The sequence below is a fragment of the Schistocerca americana genome, chromosome 7 (assembly GCF_021461395.2).
Source record: "Schistocerca americana isolate TAMUIC-IGC-003095 chromosome 7, iqSchAmer2.1, whole genome shotgun sequence".
In the NCBI taxonomy this organism is placed as follows: Eukaryota; Metazoa; Arthropoda; class Insecta; order Orthoptera; family Acrididae; genus Schistocerca; species Schistocerca americana.
Genome location: NC_060125.1, coordinates 393,581,092 through 393,600,743, shown reverse-complemented (window position 1 = coordinate 393,600,743; position 19,652 = coordinate 393,581,092). Strand labels below are relative to the sequence as shown.

Below are 19,652 nucleotides of genomic sequence, written 5' to 3'. Positions count from 1 at the left end.
CAGTGAGTTGTTGTCTTTCGTTCTGAAAAATAAATGGAGCTAAGAAAGGAGTAGTTACTGTGAAGAAATGATGAGATGGAAGAAACTGATGTAAATTAAGGCCAGGTTATCATTTAGGATGCATGGGCAGAATATTTATAAAAGCAACACACTATATCCTGTTTGCAGAGAATACTCATGATAGTCATGACCTTGGTGCCTGTTTCACCACATGTGCCACCTGGTTTCTTCCCCCAGACATCAGTTACTAAGAACTCCGGACATGGGAACTTGCACTACAACATGCCCTTGGTTCTCGCCACCCACCTGGCCTCCAATTACATTAGTTTCTTCCATCTAAGCATATCTTCACACTGACTACTCCTTTCTTCGATACATTTTAGTTTTCTACATCTTTCATTTTATGACCTGTCTACTTTTCGCCCCCCCCCCCCCCCTCCCACCTTTATCATATACAATGCACTTAGCTTTTCGCTCATATTATCTCATGCACAATGTTTTAGCAGTAATCTCTTCCTTGCATAGTAACCCTGTCTTCCACCTTTAAGCTCTCATCCTTTCAAGACTCATCTGGTGCAGTCCCCAATAATCAGTCTTTCCTCCCCATCGCATCCTTTGACATGAGGTTTTGGGTGACTTTTCCAAACTCCACTCCTTTTCCTAAGCCTCTCAGTCCTTTTCCTTCACCCCTGTTCCTTCCCCTTCAGCCCTTCTGCCAGAAGGAGCCACTGGCAGAAGCAAAACCTCTTTTCTTATGAGTGTGTGCCATTGCTTAGGGAGTAGGGTTTTTATCTACCCAATTACACTACAACATCTTGCAATGATATTACGGCTTACAATCATACAGCTATCTTCACGTAAGTGTTTTACAGTGATCATTCATAGTGGACATTGCTAACTTTATAGTACAAATTGGCATGGAGGTGCATGCGCATGGGTTACTGCTGCAAGAGTGCTGTCTCTTGAGTTTAGTGCCCTCTTTGAATATTGCTTCATCTGTGGTGCAGTCACAAGTGTAATTATGATATTGCAAGTGCCCTCTCTGTTGAGATGAGGGCCCATGAAGTTAAAATTTGTGTGTCAACAAATAAAATTAATTGTTGCCATTTCTGTCTTTAGATGTAAAATGCTTTCTTTCTGAAGATATTAAGGGATCAGGTCACAAACTTTACTCAGTTGAAAGATGAAACACAGCAGCTGGTATCTGGCAGAGGAGCTGGGATCAACATAAAACTCTGGCCAAGAAAGCCCTCACATAGGTTTTAAGTTTCAGATGCATTCCAACAAACCAAAAGAAAATACAATATCATGAAAAGGAAAGTTGCTACTCACCATATAGCAAAGATGTTGAGTCACAGATAGGCACAGCAAAAAGACTGTCACAAATAAAGCTTTCAGCCCATAAGGCCTTCATCAAAAATAGACCACACACACACACACACACACACACACACACACACACACACACACACAAATAACTGTAGCATACCATCTAAAAACTGATCCCAACCTTATAATCCTACCTGCAGACAAAGCCTCCATCACTGTTGTTTTGTACCACAAGGATTACCTGGGAGAAGGACTCTCCTAGCTGTCAGATACTTCCACCTACAAACCTTGCCACAGTCACCCCATTCCAGAAAACCAGCAGGACCTCCAGTCACTACTCAAATCCTTAGGCCCATCCCAGAATCCATCCCTGGAGTCCACCTCTCTGCTCACTCCTACCACTCTCCACACTCCTACGTTCTACATGCTTCCTAAAATATATAAACCAAACCACACAGGACACCCCACTGTGGCCAGTTACTGTGACCCCACTGAAAAACTCTCTGCTCTCGTAGACCAACACCATTAACCTATTACCTGGAACCTATCATCCTATATAAAAGATACCAACCATATCCTCTACCAACTCTCCACAGCACCGTCCCTTTAACATAGGGTGCCCTGCTCGCCACTATTGATCCCACCTCCCTTTACACTAACATCCCTAATACCCACGGCATTACTGATATTTAACACTACCTTCAACGCCAGATGGGTTCCAAACCATCAACCTCCTTCCTAGTCACCATGACCAACTTTGTCCTAACCCACAAATACTTCTCCTTTGGAGGCACTACCTACAAACAAATACGAGATATAGCTGTGGGCACCCGCATGACACCATCCTATGCCAACCTATTCATGAGCCATCTAGAGGAATCCTGCCCATACACCCAGAATCCTAAACCCCTCATATGGTTCAGATTCACTGATGATATCTTTGCGATCTGCATCGAGGGGGAGGACACCCTATCCACACTCCTCCAGAACCTCAGCAACTTCTCACCCAGTTGCTTCACCTGGTCCTACTCAACCCAACAAGCCACATTCCTAGACGTTTACCTCCACCTCAAAGATGGCTACATCACTACCTCTGTCCACATCAAACCTACTAACCATCAGCAATACCTCCACTTCGACAGCTGACATCCATTCCATACTAAGAAGTCCCTTCCATACATCCTAGCCACTCGTGGTTGTTACATCTGCAATGACGAGCGGTCCCTCTTGAAAAATACTGAGGGTCTCACTGAAGCCTTCACAAACAATAATTATCCTCCCAATCTGGTACAAAACAAATCTCTTGTGGCTTATCTTTCTGGTCTCCCACCACCTCCCAAAGTCCCACTGTCTGGCCACAGAAGAGCATTCCCTTGTAACTCACTACCATCCAGGACTGGTGGAACTGAATTACATTCTCTGCCAGGGTTTCGACTACCTCTCGTCATGCCCTGAAATGAGAAACACCCTGCCCACTATCCTTCTCACACCTCCCATAGAGGTATTCTGTCATCCACCAAAATGACACAATACACTCATCCATCCCTACACAACCCCTGCTCCCAAACCCATATATCATGGTTCATACCTTTGTAATAGACCTAGATGCCAAACCTGTCCCATACATCCTCCAACCACCACCTACTACAGCCCGGTCACAAACATCACCTACCCCATCAAAAGCAGGGCTACCTGTGAAACCAATCATGTAATCTACAAGCTAAGGCGCAACCACTTTGCTGCATTCTATGTGGGCATCACTAGCAACAAGCTGTCGGTCCACATGAATGGCTATCGACAAACTGTGGCCAAGAAAAATTGGACCAACCAGTTACTGAGCATGCTGCGATGCTGCGAACATGACTTCCTTCATTTCTCAATGACTGCTTCACAGCCTGTGCCATATGGATCCTCCCCACCAACACCAGCTTTTCTGAATTGCATAGGTGGGAACTTTCCCTACAATATATCCTACACTCCCATAAGGAGTTTGAAGGATATGTCCCGTAAGGAGTTTGAAGGAGTTTTTGTGTAATGTGGTTCTGTCAATTAAGTACACTCAGGTTCTAATGATGGAACAACAGTATTCCCAGCTTGCAACAACAAAGTGGTGATCCCAACATGATATACCTGCGTAGTATCAATGGATTAATGACCATTTACAGGAGAGATTTGCAAAATGACTTATGTGAACCCCACTGTGTCACGATTGGCAGGTCGATAGACACACAAACAAACACAAACATACACACAAAATTCTAGCATTCGCAACCAACGGTTTGCTTCGTCAGGAAAGAGGGAAGGAGAGGGAAAGACGAAAGGATTTGGGTTTTAAGGGAGAGGGTAAGGTGTCATTCCAATCCTGGGAGCGGAAAGACTTACCTCAGGGGGAAAAAAGGACGGGTATACACTCGCACACACAGACATATCCATCCGCACATACACAGACACTAGCAGACATTTGTAAAGGCAGAGGCAAAGATGATGTTGAATGACAGGTGAGGTATGAGTGGCGGCAACTTGAAATTAGCGGAGATTGAGGCCTGGTGGGTAACGGGAAGAGAGGATATATTGAAGAGCAAGTTCCCATCTCCGGAGTTCGGATAGGTTGGTGTTGGTGGGAAGTATGCAGATAACCCGGGCGGTGTAACACTGTGCCAAGATGCGCTGGCCGTGCACCAAGGCATGTTTAGCCACAGGGTGATCCTCATTACCAACAAACACTGTCTGCCTGTGTCCATTCATGTGAATGGATAGTTTGTTGCTGGTCATTCTCACATAGAAAGCTTCACAGTGTAGGCAGGTTAGTTGGTAAATCACGTGGGTGCTTTCACACGTGGCTCTGCGTAGTATCAATGGATTAATGACCATTTACAGGAGAGATTTGCAAAATGACTTATGTGAACCCCACTGTGTCACGATTGGGAGTAAGACTACCACCTTTCTGGCCACACAATGCAGCTTTGTGGTTTGCACAGGTGGAGGCCAGCTTTTTTTATTCTGGAATTTTGGCAGGCACTACCAAGTTTGCGCTGGTAGTAAGCCAATTAGATTACCAGTATGCCACGGAAGAGCAAGATATAATTACCTCGCCACCAGAGGCTAACTCCTATGAATGACTTACAGCAGAATTGATCCGGCAAATATTAGCACTGCAGGAAGTGTGAATCTGTCCAGTTCTCACTCAGGGAGATAACAGAGACAGAAAGCCTTCACAATACTTGTGGCACATAAGAAGCAAACCAAACATGGGAATCATTCCGGACAGCTTACTGCACACAATATGGAGCAGTTGTTTGCCACCATCTGTCAAAGCAAATATAGGGTTAGAGTCTGACACATACTCGGGCATTTAGCGCAGTTGGCCAATAAAATCCAGGACACATTGACACTGGCTTCTGTCACCACAGTCACTGCGTAGTACTTCTGCCAGCGTAGTCACTGCGTAGTATGCTAGCACAATATCAACTGTTTCACATGCAGATTACAGCTTCCTGGCACCTGAGGTAGATCTATTGACCCAGCAGATCAGTGAACTGTTATCTCGACATGACCCGAGCAATGACAGAAGCTGGAATCGATACTGCCGATGCTCACACAGCAGGTCATCGACAATCTCTTCTGCAACTGAACAGAGGTCAGAAGTAGGCGCCTCCTCTGATTGTCAATCAGTGTCTCCGTGCCTCTTTGTTAGTGATCAGCAGTCCGGCTGGAAATATTTAATAGACAATGGGTGCAATTTGTCCATTTACCCATGGACTATGTCGCACATGAAGTGACCACCCACTGCTGCAAGCAACTCGTTCATAACAATGTATGGCACCCTGCGCTTGAATCTAGACCTGGGATTACGATGAAACTTCACTTGGGATTTACCGTGGCAGACATCGCCAAACCTATCATTGGAGCAGACTTCCTTGTCCATTACAATCTACTGCCGGACATGAAGTACTCATGACTAGTTGACAGCATCATAGCCTTAACAGCGTCCGGATTTTGGTGGAATGTAGCCGTTCATACTACCAAAGTAATACAGGTGGCAGACATTGACTACGTGGAGTTGCTGAATGGATTTCCAGCTCTGACGTGACCCCCTGGAGTGTCTAAGGAGGTAACGCATGACACTGTCCACTACATAGAGATGATCTACGGTCCTCCCATATCTTGCAGACCACCCATATCTTGCAGACCACCCAAATCTTGCAGACCACCCAAATCTTGCAGACCACCCAAATCTTGCAGACCACCCATATCTTGCAGACCACCCATATCTTGCAGACCACCCATATCTTGCAGACCACCCATATCTTGCAGACCACCCATATCTTGCAGACCACCCATATCTTGCAGACCACCCATATCTTGCAGACCACCCATATCTTGCAGACCACCCATATCTTGCAGACCACCCATATCTTGCAGACCACCCATATCTTGCAGACCACCCATATCTTGCAGACCACCCATATCTTGCAGACCACCCATATCTTGCAGACCACCCATATCTTGCAGACCACCCATATCTTGCAGACCATGAAGTTTGCCTCCAGATCGTCTTAAAATTGTGAAAGCAGAGATCGACAGTACGATTCGTGAAGGTATAATGTGGCCTTCCAACAGCCCCTGGTTCTCACCACTACATTTGGTCCCAAGAAAGGGTGAAGCATGGCAGACTTGTGGTGACTATAGAGCCCTGAATGCCAGAACAATAGTGGACAGATACTCAGTGCCATTGTTATGTGACTGTAACTATGCATTGAGTGGTGCAGCTATTTTTATCATCCTGGACTGTGCAAAAGTGTACACAGACCACTGTAGCTGAACAAGACATTCCCAAGACAGCAATAATCACACCTTTTGGCCTGTTTGAGAGCAAATTTATGACTTCTGGACTCAGGAATGCTGCTCAAACATGGCAACACTTGTCAATGGACTTTGTGCTACAGGGCCTAACTTTTGCTTTTGCTTACCTGGACGATATTTTAGTTTTTTCTTCATCGGCAGAGCAACATTAGCAGTATTTAATGGAAGTGTTTAGGAGGTTGTAACACTATGACACCATCCTGAGTACCACCAAAAGTGTGTTTGGCCAGCCCCAAGTGGATTTCCTAAGACACAGGATAGCAGCGGGATCGCTACTACTGCCAGACAAGGTGGAAGCAATCTTATGAATTTCACACCCAAATACGGCCTAGGAATTGCGTTGATTCCTCGGTATGTTTAATTTTTATCACTGTCACTTACAGCACTCTGCCAAGTTACAAGAAACTGTTAATTGCAGCACTCACTGGTCCAAAGAAAATGGTAACGCAAGTATAACGTGGACTGATACCATGTGTGTGGTGTTTGAAGTGGCCAAAAATAGCATTGAAGATGCTGCACTACTGCACGTTTGGCACTAGTGGTTGATGCTAGCCATATGGCAATTGGCACAACGTTGCAACAATGATGTAGTGACACATGGCAAACACTCACGTTTTTTTTTTTTTTTTTCGCGCAAACCAGCACCCACTCAAAAGCTGTAGAGTGCCTACAACAGAGAACTTTTGGCTGTTTATGAGTTCGTCAAATAGTTCAGACCTCAACTGAAAGCTACAGACTTTGTTATCTACACCAATCACAAACCGCTAACTTACGCCTTTCACCAGAAAAATACAAACTGTTCACCTAGGCGAGACAATCAGCTAATGTTCATCTCACAATTCAGCACAGACTTCTGGCACATCTCTGGGATCGACAGTGTGGTGGCCGATTGTTTGTCTCAGGTATGAAGCATTACTAGCATGACTGATTATGTCAAGCTTGCTGCTGCTCAACAATTAGATCAAGCCCTACATGGATTGTTACCAGCAGAACATGGGTGTTGGATCTGCAACTTATTGAAATTCCAGGGAGGGATGTCAAGCTGTACTGTGACATGACCACATTGAAACAATGGCCATTCCTACCAATTACCTTAAGAAGGGATGTCTTCTATATGCTACATGACTTGTGCCACCCTGGTATTTGATCAACAACCTGCCTAGTGACGAACTGCTATGTGTGGCCACCTATACAGAAAGATGGCCCGTTTCAATCACATCCATATCAATGTTGTTGGCTTACCGCTATCGTCTGATGGCCAATGTTACATACTTACAATGATAGAGCATTACACCTGCTGGCCAGAAGCTGCATCAGTTGACAAAATTACAGCAGAAGCTCTGACTTTCACTTTCATGTCATATTGTGTGGCATGTTTTAGCTGTCAGATATACATGACAACAGACAGAGGACAGCAATTTGAATCCGATCTATTCAGACAACTCACAAAGTTTTGTGGCACAATTCACTGGGGACCTCTCATAAGTAGGCAAATCTAGGACTACAGATACAAAGGTCAGGGGTTAAGTGCTTGGTTGTTCATAGCATTTTACCTGCCAATTATCACTTCTATCTTCTTTGGCAATTATTTGTTATTGTGAATAATGACCAAATTGCTCCTAGGTTCAGAATCTATATTGCATTTTATGTTCCCCTACGGCTGGTTGGATAGGCCATGTACAAGAGGTCAGGGGAAGGTAAGAGAAGGAAATAATGTTTCCAATAGGTTTGTTCCTAGAAAACCACTGTGGTGTTCAAATCAGCCTTCATGCTGAGGATACATATACTTTACAGTTTATACTTACATAACTCAGGAAGAATGAAAAATCATCACCACCCTCCTTTCCTTCATTTACAATTAGAATATCCATCACTTTGCTCAGTGCTGATAGCCTTAACTGAAACAAAGGAAAGAAATTTAATCAACTATTAACTTTTAACTTAGTATAACTTATTATTACATCACAATTCTTATTTATAATGAAATCACAATTTGTTAGGTACCTCTGCTCTTTCATCCTGATGTTGCATGGCAAGCAGTAACTGATCAGGTTCACTTCCCCATCCTGAATCTTGGTCAGTACAATTTGCCAGTAACTGACGCTCTGCTGGTTCACCACAGATAAAGTGAAGCAATGACTTGCACAAAGTTTGACGAGAGCTGAAAGTGAAATGACGAAATGTATATACTGTTATAACGTCAAGTTTAACACATATATTTCAGAACGACACAACACATATAAGTCACAGAGTAAGTTGACAAGCAAGACATGTGTACACGTTAGCATTCGAATGAGCACTGAGTCCCAGTCTAGCGGGCGCTGCTCGGCCGGCCGCTTAGGTGGCGCAGCTGCTGCATGGCTGGCAGACAGCGCCGCACGTAGAGGACGCGCGTAATTGCGCTGCGGCGCTTTGGATGATCGGCGAGTCACAACATATATGTTTATTAAGACTAACAAATTAAACTGAAAATAACAAATACGTGTTGTACATGATGAAAATAATCAATTTTTTAAAAATATAATGTAACTGGGATAAATAAAAAATCTACTCACCACATGGCAGCAGGAGAACACAAATATAAAGGTATTAAAGTTTGCAAGCTTCCAGAGATAGTGCCTCTTTCTTCTGGCATAAGGGTTGAAGAGGAAGGAAGAGGGCTGAAGGAAAAGGACTGGTGAGCTTTAGGAAAAAGAGAAACGTTCAGAAAAGTGCACAGAATCCTGGGTCAGGGGAGACCTGCAGGGCAGGATGAGAAGGAAAGTCTTTCCTTCTCCTAAACCTCGCCAATCCTTTTCCTTCACCACTCTTCCTTCCCCTTCGACCCTTCTGCCACTAGAGGGAGCCACTGGCTCCGAAATCTTGCAAACTTTAATACCTTTATATGTGTTACTACATGGTGAGTAGATTTTTTGTGTGTTGTACAGTATTGTAAAATATTTGTGAACACATTATTAATAATAAGTAATGCAGAGAGCAGAGAAAGCACTGTTGCTGATAGGTTAATAATATCCTATAATTTTGCTGTCCAAATGAACTGATTTAGCTCACACTCTAAACCCTACAAAAATATGAAAAATCTTGATGGGACACCTATCTCTGCAGCAAAGTACTGTTCTCCACGGTTAGTGAAACCTCTGACTGACTTAGAAACAGTCTTGAAAGACAGAATATTAAATTTTATAGAGAAGAATAACATACTAAATGAGGCACAGCACAGTTTTAGAAAATTCAGATCTACCACCACAGCCACAACTAACATTGAAGCCGACGTTATTGGAGCATTAGATCAACAAACAAAAGTCTGTGATATTTTCCTTGACCTCTCAAAGGCATTTGACTGTGTGTGTCACTGCAAACTAATTCACAAGCTCAACTATTATGGTATCAGGGGTAAGGCAGCTGACATCATCAAATCATTTGTGGAAAACAGAGAGTAGAAGTAAAACATAAAATGAGTGGCACTATTGTAAACGTACACGCTAATTTTCTGGCAGTTAAGTTTGATGTACCTTAGGGATCAGTTTTGGGCCCCCATCTTTTCATTCTGTATGTAAATGATATGATGTCAGCAGTAGGTAACAATGTGGTAATGTTTGCACATGACACTCTACTCAAAGTAAAAAGTGACTTGGTAAAATAGCTGGGATCAAGTGCTTCTACAAATATGAGTGACGCTTACAAATATTGCAGTGAAAACAACATGTTTGTAAATGAGGATAAGTCAACATACACGCAAGTACAAGTGAATAAAACTGCAGAGAGTGAAAATATTTCCCTTTAACTGGGTAATGCAGTTATCAAAGACATAACGAGTTACAAATTCTTGGGTGCCGTCATTGATAAGCTTTTGATGTGGGAGGACCACATCAACAAAGTATGCTCAAAAGTAAGCAATAACATATTCTTAATGAGGAAGATATCTAGCACAGTAAACACAGACACACTATTAACAATGTACTGTGGTCTAGTCATCCCCACTTATCGTACTGCACTTTAGTCTGTGGAAGTTCAGAAAAGCTGTAGAAATACAAAAATATGCAAACAGTTTCAACAAGAAAGAGGAAAGCCTTAAGGTAAACAGATCCTGACTTCCCGTACTGCAGCGAACGACCATCGCAGGTAGCAAGAGGAGAACCGCACCGGAAGTGACCGCGGAGAAGCCCTCGGACGTTGGCGCACCAGGTACATATAGTCTGCGGCCGCAAGCTCGGCTCCAGTTCACCACCGGCAATGCAGGATGAAGCTTTGACAATTCCAGCCACTTATGCTGGCGAAACGTCAGTAAAATCATTAGATGAACGTCGGCCGAAGAACCCGAGACAGAAGCCAATAGGCAGTTTGTCAACATGTGGTCACGAAAGCCTTAACAATTTTGAGAGGGTTTTTTTCATAGAGTAATAATTTACATATTGCTAGGTCTGTATTGTTTGTGTGTGTTGAAACTGAATATAACTTGACCACATCTATACAATGAAAACAGTCTACAGATTCATTAAGAAATAAATAAATAATACTTCCATCAGCTTGATAAATTATTCTCAGTGAGTAAGCTACAGAAATTCAAATTGAGATAGCTTAGTTGCCAAAATTACATTACTCGTGAAATCTGCTAGATAAACTACATGATAATACCTTTCATCCATACTTAAATTAGTTGAAAAATAGTTTTTGGTGATCATGTTATAGAACCAAATGGTTCCACATACAGTGATGAGCCAAAACAGTATGCCAACTGCTCAACAGCATGCTGGTTCACTTGTGGAAAGCAATGCAGCAGCAATTCTACAAAGCATGGATTTGACAAGTCCTTGGTAGGAATCCAGAGTTATGAAGCATGTTGATGTACAAATTGCACAGTGCCAGTAAATAATGGGCCAAAGGTTTATTGGTGCAGAGATGGCACCTTGCAGTGACCCACATGTGCTCCATCGGGTTCAGATCAGATGAATTTGGTGCCCAAGACATCAACACGCGTTCACTATCACACTACTCAAACCACTGTAGCACAATTCTGTCCTTGTGAGAAATGCTGTTATCCTGCTGAAAGATGCCATCGCAAATGAGGAAGACATCAAGGACAAAAGGATCCAAGTGGTCCATAATAATGTCTGTGAAGTCCACAGTTATCTTGATATCTTCAATTACTACCTCATGTCTCAGGCCCAGGTGAAGTCCCCCTTAGCATAATACTACCCCCACTTGTCAGTGTCCGTTTGTCTGGGTGACAGTGTATTCAGGCATGACCGTTGACCCAGTGTAGCACGAAACACAGTTCATCCAAACAGGTGACATATTTCTATTGATCTACTGTCCAATCTTGGTGATCCCATGCCCACTTGAATTGTAACAGATGATATAGTGTCGAGTCAACATGGGAACTAGTAGTACTCATCTATAGTGTACCTTAATATTCAACAATGTGCGTGGAATTATGTGCTCTGGAACACTTGTACCTGCACCAGCATTGTACTCTGTCATCAGATGTGCCACAGATCGCCGCTTGTTCTACTTTACAGCGCAGGCTAGCCTCCAATATCCACATTCTGTGATGAGGCATGAATGACCAGTACCTTATTGCTCGGTTGTGGTTTCATTTTCTTCCTACCATGATGTTCACGACAGTAGTAAGTGCATAATCAACCAGCTTCACCATTTCTGAAATGCTCATTTCCAGACACTGGTCCAAAACAATTTCTGCTCTGTCAAAGTTGCTTTAGTTAGCGAATTTCCCCATTTGTGATCTGTATAGACATCAGAGTGAGGTTCCTGTTCATTTCTGCTACACTTATATAATTTCCTTACCATGCTACACAACAGAAATGCCACCAGGCAGCATTCAGTCTCACAGTGAGTGGTAGGCATAATGTTTTGGTTCATCAGTGTGTGACGGGACCGAGCTCCATATAATACATGGCTTCTGCTAGAGTACTATAATACCACGATTCTCATAACCACTTCCTCCTTTTGTGTAAGCAATAGCAAGGTCAATTATAGCATTCTTTGTGTACAGTAATATAAACAGTGATATATCAGTAAAATGCTGCTGTCGTAATTTTAACCGACATGGTAAGGAGGTAACAGTAACTTGTTCTTGATTAACAATTAGAAAAGACAGTCAAGACTGCAGAATATCTCATTCATTAGAACAAGCAGTTTTGGCATGTTTAAATGGCCATCTTCAAATTCTCACACACAGCTGCTCTCCATGCTGTCAGCTCCAGCCGAATGGTGCTCATAATCTGAAAATGGCTGTTTAAACATGCTGAAACCCATCAGTCTAATAAATGAGATATCTGCGATCTTGACAGTTTTTCCTAATTGAAAGTAGTGCTCTTTGCACTTACTCCTACAACCACAAGTTGCCTTCTCAGGCCATATCGAAGCGACATCTCACCTTGTGAAAACATCATTAACTGTTTTATGTTGTCAAGGTGACTAGATATGACTCCACCATTGATATGCCACACTGTTAAGTGCTGTAGCTTCATAAACAGCACTTTTCTGTATGGACTTATTGCTGACTTGCCTCATGTTTTTCTGTCACACTCATTAAGACTGTCTAGTGACTGAGGATCATTTTTTTCTTTTACCCTTGTCCTGCACTGGTTCAGGTTTGGCACGGTTACTAACAGATTTGGTATGGTTAATTTAAAGGGTGGCTGGATGCCCTTCCTGCAACCACCCTGTTAAGCCCAGAAGGAATATGTGTACCCCAGCTGTCTGTGTGTAGGCTAGTGTTATTCACATGAAAGTATTCATGTGAAACTGAGCAAACATTTTCTGAATGTTTGTGAATTGTGTAACTGAGGTAGGACTGGGGTACCAGCCCAGTAATCATCTAGTGGGATGTGGAAACCACCTAAAAACCACATCCTGGATGGCCAGCACAAGGATGTTCAGCGTCAGTTCGCTGGGCGGATTCAGTCTGGGGCCAGCACAACTCCCCATTCTGCAAGCAGCTCTTTAACATACCTAGCTGTCCGGGCAGGTTGTAGTGGCTAAGGATGTTCTGTATATTTACAACAAAAAGACAAAACCAAAATTTTGCAATTTTCCTGCATGTGATGGTATTCACAGGTCCTTCAACAAAAGTTGTTGAATGTTCTGAAATTAATGCCTATTTTGTACCCACCACAGTAACCTTTAAGCCCTAAGAAATTTCAGCAATGCTATGTACACTGGATCACTGAGCTAGAGGCATTGACCAAGAGGTGCTAATTTAAGTGCTCAAAAACAGAATACCTTACACCAATACGGTGATCCAAGACACAATAATCAGTATCCAACACATGAGGCTTTCCAAGTCCAGACACGAAATATTTTGAATCCTTGTTGAGAAGAGCTACTAATCCTAGTACAAATCTTAGAGGCCACAAACCAAATGGAAAGAGCCATAAGAAACATCTCTGAGATGCCACTCCGATAAGAAAAAATGTTGGAACACCAGGAAGCTTCACTGCCCAGTTTTCACTTTTGGTATAATAGAGAAGTTGAATGTGTATTTCAAACATTGAAACATCACACTGAAACACCCTCGTCTCCCAAGAACAAAAACTTCCACAGTTTCTTAGCATAACAAAAACTTCACAGTTTCTTAGCACCTAGAGAAGGAAGAGGCTCGTCATCATCATTATCATCATCATCATCATCATCATCATCATCATTACCACCATCATGGCCTCCATCATCATCCTGGAGAAGAGGCTTCCATAACCATAACTTCTCTACGAGTATCAACATTACACATGGCTCACCTCCTGAAGCTGGACAGACATAACAAGTAGAGAGTCTGCCACTCACTTTTTCAGTGTTAATGAGTCTTAACTAGGCATATCAAACATCAGATCTGTTGTCCTGGTATTGTCATGACTGGCAAAATGACTACCATGGTAGATATTCAGACACTGTCTTATACTGAAAGTCCCCTGGCCACAATTTTCCTATGACTAACAAAAACACTCATGGTCATACTAAAGTCCTGTTAATAATTCTATAAACAATGGCCCAAGGGGTTCAAGGTGGCTGCTTATTGCAAGGTTCAGAAATGACAACCTTCCTCTTCACTTTTGGATTCTATCTACACTGACTACCTACAAGGGCAAATCACATTACAATACAATAATGAGCAGTTTTAATATGAAACAGGGGTAAAAACTAAAGAGTGATTCTTCAGTATGAAACTCCAGATACTGTACCAAAATTACAGATGTCATATGCTAAGAATTTGCTGAGAACATCATCTTCAATTTTTAAAAAATCTTCCACAAGAGAACAAAATTAAAATAGACTTGGAAGGGGCCAAATAGAACTAAAAATGAAAATGCTACACGTATTTTATGAAATAATAAAGAAATGTTGTAAGATGTGATGGACCACGACTACTTTAAAATTACATGTGACTGCAGACTTTTAAGATACACGGAAAGAAAACTAGGAAGTAACATACTCACCAGGGACGTAGAAAGAAATTTGAATTAGAATTACAAATAGGGACTTATATCAAATTACACAACAGAATCAGCATCTGACAACAGTTGTGATTAGAATTGGAAAACATTACAGTGGAATTTCAATTTTACATTCTCCGAGTTTATATTTTTCATGGTTCTACACCATAAATTCGTGGCCCTTAAAAAAAAACCATAAGATCAATGCTACAAATTCACTGATTTTACGTTTCTTCCTAGTAACATTTACTTTAATTCTACATTCTTACTCAATGTCTCACTTGACTTCATCCCCTTTTCTTCCTATTGACATTTGATGTGACTGAACAAGCTATAAGAGGCATAAAAGTCAAGTTGGTTTGCACCATGGATGGTGGCAGACTGAAGGGAATATTTTAGGCCATTGTAGAGAGGGGAGATGTGAGAGAGGAAATGCTGATGTAATCCATGATTGGGTTTGCCAATACAATTTGCAATGTTTAGCTTCACCGCACAGTTATGATACAACGGCACCAATGGAAAAACAGTACAGTTGATGTGAAATGTTCTGGACTGAGCCAATATGTGATGAAGGGGCCCAGCTGCCACCTTTTCTTGTGCCACTTATAACTCAGTCTCATCTTTTTGCTTATATTTCTGATGTACTGTATTCAGCAACAGTATCAATCATTAAGCTTTTAAATTCATACGCTGCGCCTCAAAGAATATGCTCGATCAGGATCAAGGAAGCTTCAGCCATTTTTGGCTAACAAGCTCTTATTTGTCTGGTGACTTGTTACATCACCCAACAGCTGGTGCAGTGACCACACTACACTAATAAAAATAATAAGTTCGCAGACCTTAGCTTATGAAACATTTGAAAATCCTAAAGTACTGGATTATATAGCATAAACTGGCACAGATCCTACAAATCAAAGTTGGTGCGAGAATTTAATTCTTCTCCTCCTAGGCACAATTTTTACTGGCACTCATAACATCAACTCTCACAACCGAATCTCAAATCCATAAACAAACAAGAAATAAATTTCAAAAATTTTATGTATGTAACTGAAAACACTAACTTCCGCTAATGATGCAAGAGGTAATTAAGCCTTTTCCCAACACACTACTGCCACAAATTATACCTTAAAATATGCAGTTTCAAGGGTTCTTTCATTTTGATTTCACCTCAAAAACAGCAAAAATTTACAGCATACATGGTGAAATAAACTGAAAATTGTGAAACACAGTGGAAACTGCCAGATTACATCACATCATATGTTTGTTTTCCACCTGCAGACAATACCTATTTAGCATGGTGAAGTCATGCTAATAAGGTGGCTTCTAGCATATAGAGTGATAAACAGCAAGCTTACTTGACAGTTTGTTCCAAAGTACAGCTGATATGATCGGTGTATAGCAAAAGGACTGAGCACGGCTTCCACTTATGTATAATTTATATACTTATATGCACTGTGTGATAAAAAGTATCCACACACCAGGCTGAAAATGACTTACAATTTCATAGTGCCCTCCATCGCTAACGCCGGAATTCAATATGGTGTTGGCCCATCCTTAGTCTTGATGACAGCTTGCACTCTCACAGGCATACATGCAACCAGGTGCTGGAAAGTTTCTTGGGGAATGGCAGCCCATTCTTCATGGAGTGCTGCACTGAGAACAGGTATCGATGTCAGTCAGTGAGGCCTGGCATGAAGTCAGCGTTACAAAACATCCCAAAGGTATTCTATACGATTCAGGTCAGAACTTTGTGCAGGCCAATCCATCACAGGGATGTTATTGTCATGTAACCACTCCACCACAGGCCATGCACTATGAACAGGTGCTTGATCGTGTTGAAAGATGCAATTGCCATCCCTGAATTGCTCTTCAACAGTGGGAAGCAAGAAGGTGGTTAAAACATCAATGTAGGCCTGTGCTGTGACAGTGCCATGCAAACCAGCAAGGGTTGCAAGCCCCCTCCCTGAAAAACACGACCACACTGTAACACCACCGACTCTGAATTTTACTATTGGCACTACACACACTGGCAGATGATGTTCACTGGGCATTTGCCATACCCACACCCTGCTATCGGATCGCCACATTGTGTACCATGATTCGTCACTCCACCCAACGTTTTTCCACTGTTCAGTCGTCCAATGTTTACGCTCCTTACACCAAGTGAGGCGCCGTTTGGCATTTACTGGTGTAACATGTGGCTTGTGAGCAGCCCAATTTAGTTACAGTAGTTCTGCTCAGAGCCTGTCGGCAGAATCCAGAACATATCATGCCTCTACTGACTGCAGCCAATATAGGCTACTCCATTTGCTATGTGTGGCACCACAATTAACAGGATGTGTTCAGTGAACAGTTGTGTGATGGGTTGTTCGTCTCTGTTGCAGTCCTCAATGGTGTTTAATGCATCGTGACAGCAGACAAGCTGTTATAAATGTAACAGAATGCTGAAATCACAGCAGGCTTAACTTTGTTTCATATTCATTGGTACACATAAGTACCACATGTGAAGGAAAACTTGTTTGTATATACACACTTTCATGAAATCTGCTATGTTTTCACTACAGCAAGAAGTGTTAACGGTGCATGGAGGCAATATTGCAGAATGCTCCACTTCGACTACTCAGTGCAATGAACAAGAAAAAGTTTACTAGCAATACATTAAGAGGTCACTGTGCTCATTGGCTACATAAGAAAACACAGACCTCCACATGCTGTATTACAATGCCTTTCACTGTACTGACTAAACTGAAGAACCAAAGAAATTGGTACAGCTGCCTAATACTGTGTAGGGGCCCCGTGAGAAAGTAGAAGTGCCGCAACACGACATGGCATGGACTCAACTGATGTCTGAAGTATGCTGGAGGGAACTGACACCATGAATCCTGCAGGGCGGCTCATAAATCTGTAAGAGTACAAGGGGATGGAAATCTCTTCTCAACAGCACATTGAAGGCATCCCAGATATAATCAATAATGTTTATGTCTGGGGTGTTTGGTGGGTAGTGGAAGTGTTTAAACTCACAAGAGTGTTCCTGAAATTACTCTGTAGCAATTCTGGGCATGTAGGGTGTCGCATTGTCCTGCTGGAATTGCCAAAGTCCATCAGAATGCACAATGGACACGAATGGCTGCAGATGATCAGACAGGATGCTTACGTATGTGCCACCTGTCAGAGTCATACATATCACTTCAACTGCACATGCCCCACACCATTACAGAGCTTCCACCAGCCTGAACAGTCCCCTGCTGACATGCAGGGTTCATGAATTCATAAGGTTGTCTTCATACACTTCACGTCCATCCGCTCAACACAATTTGAAAAGAGACTCATCCCACCAGCCAACATGTTTCCAGTCATCAACAGTCCAGGTGAGGTGTTAAGGTTTGTATCTTGCAGTCATCAAGGCTCCGAAAGCCCATATCGATGATGTTTCATTGAATGGTTTGCACGCTGACACTTGTTGATGGCCCAGCATTGAAATCTGCTGAAATTTGCGAATGGGTTGCATTTCTGTCATGTTGAATGATTCTCTTCATTTATCATAGATTCCATTCTTGCGGGATCTTTTCCTGGCTGCAGCTATGTTGGAGATTTGATGTTTTACTGGATTCCTGACATTCACAGTACACTTGTGAAATGGTCATACAGGAAAATCCCCACTTCATCACTACCTCGGAGATGCTGTGTCCCACTGCCCGTGCACCAACTATAGAACCACATTCAGACTCACTCAAATCTTGATAACTTGCCATTGTAGCAGCAGTAACCAATCCAACAGCTGTGCCAGATACTTTTTGTTTCATCTAGGTGCTGCATACTGCAGTGGCGTATTCTGCCTGTTAACTTACCTCTGTCATTTTAATATGTATGCCTATACTTAATTTCTCTGGCGCTACAGTGTAGCTCAATTACCTTGTACCCAGAGACCAATTTCAATTTTTTGATGAGTCTTTGCTTGCTGTTACACATTTGTGATTTTTTTTTAAAACTGATGAAATACATTTCACAAATTATTGTATAAACATTGTATCATACATTTAATTTCCTTATATTTTATACAATGTCTTGGAGAGGATTAAGATTTTTAATCAGACATGTCGATTATATATATGTTTTTGCTCATATTTTGGTGGTTTTAATGTTTTACCCCATGAACCATGGACCTTGTCATTGGTGTGGTGGCTCGCATGCCTCAGTGATACAGACAGCCATATCGTAGGTGCAACCACAAAGAAGGGGTAGCTGTTGAGCAGGTCGAGAAATGCGTGATTCCTGAAGAGGGCAGCAGCCATTTCAGTAGTTGTAGGGGCAACAGTCCAGATGGTTGATTAAAGTGGCCTTGTAACATCAACCAAACCAGCATTGTTGTGCTGGTACTCCAAACGGATGAAAGACAGGAGAAACTACGGTCGCAATTTTTCCCCAAGGGCACACAGCTTTACTGTATGTTTAAATGATGATGGCGTCCTCTTGGATGAAATATACCAGAGGTAAAATAGTTCCCCATTCGGATCTCCGGGCAGGAACTACTCAGGAGGATATTATTATCAGGAGAAACAAAACTGGCGTTCTATGGATCAGAGTGTGGAATGTCAGATCTCTTAATCAGGCAGGTAGGTTAGAAAATTTAAAAAGGGAAATGGATACATTATAGTTAGATACAGTGGGACTTACTGAAATTCGGTGGCAGGAGGAACATGACTTCTGGTTGAGGTAAATACAGGGTTATAAATACAAAATCAAATAGAGATAATGCAGAAGTACGTTTAATAATGAATAAAATAATTGGAACATGGATAAGTTACTATGAAAAGCAGAGCAAATGCATTATTGCAGAATAGATAGACACAAAGCCCATGCCTACCACAGTAGTACAAGTTTATATGCCAATTAGCTCCACAGATGATGGAGAGATTGAAGAAATGTATTATGAGATAAAAGCAATTATTCAGATAGTTATGGAAGACAAAATTTCAATAGCCATGGGGGATTTGATTTTGATTTGAGTTG

At 42.1% G+C, this 19,652-nt stretch overlaps 1 protein-coding gene across 1 annotated transcript in view; it reads right to left on the bottom strand.

Moving 5' to 3' along the window:
* LOC124621816 (probable E3 ubiquitin-protein ligase HERC1) overlaps nucleotides 1-19,652 on the bottom strand; it is a 766,600-nt gene that overhangs the window by 507,096 nt on the left and 239,852 nt on the right. Inside the window, exons 21-22 of the mRNA XM_047147255.1 lie at nucleotides 8,197-8,353; nucleotides 7,998-8,090 (exon numbers count right to left, since the gene is read on the bottom strand). Of these exons, the coding sequence (XP_047003211.1) occupies nucleotides 7,998-8,090; nucleotides 8,197-8,353 (250 nt within the window). The remainder of the gene's footprint in view (nucleotides 1-7,997; nucleotides 8,091-8,196; nucleotides 8,354-19,652) is intronic.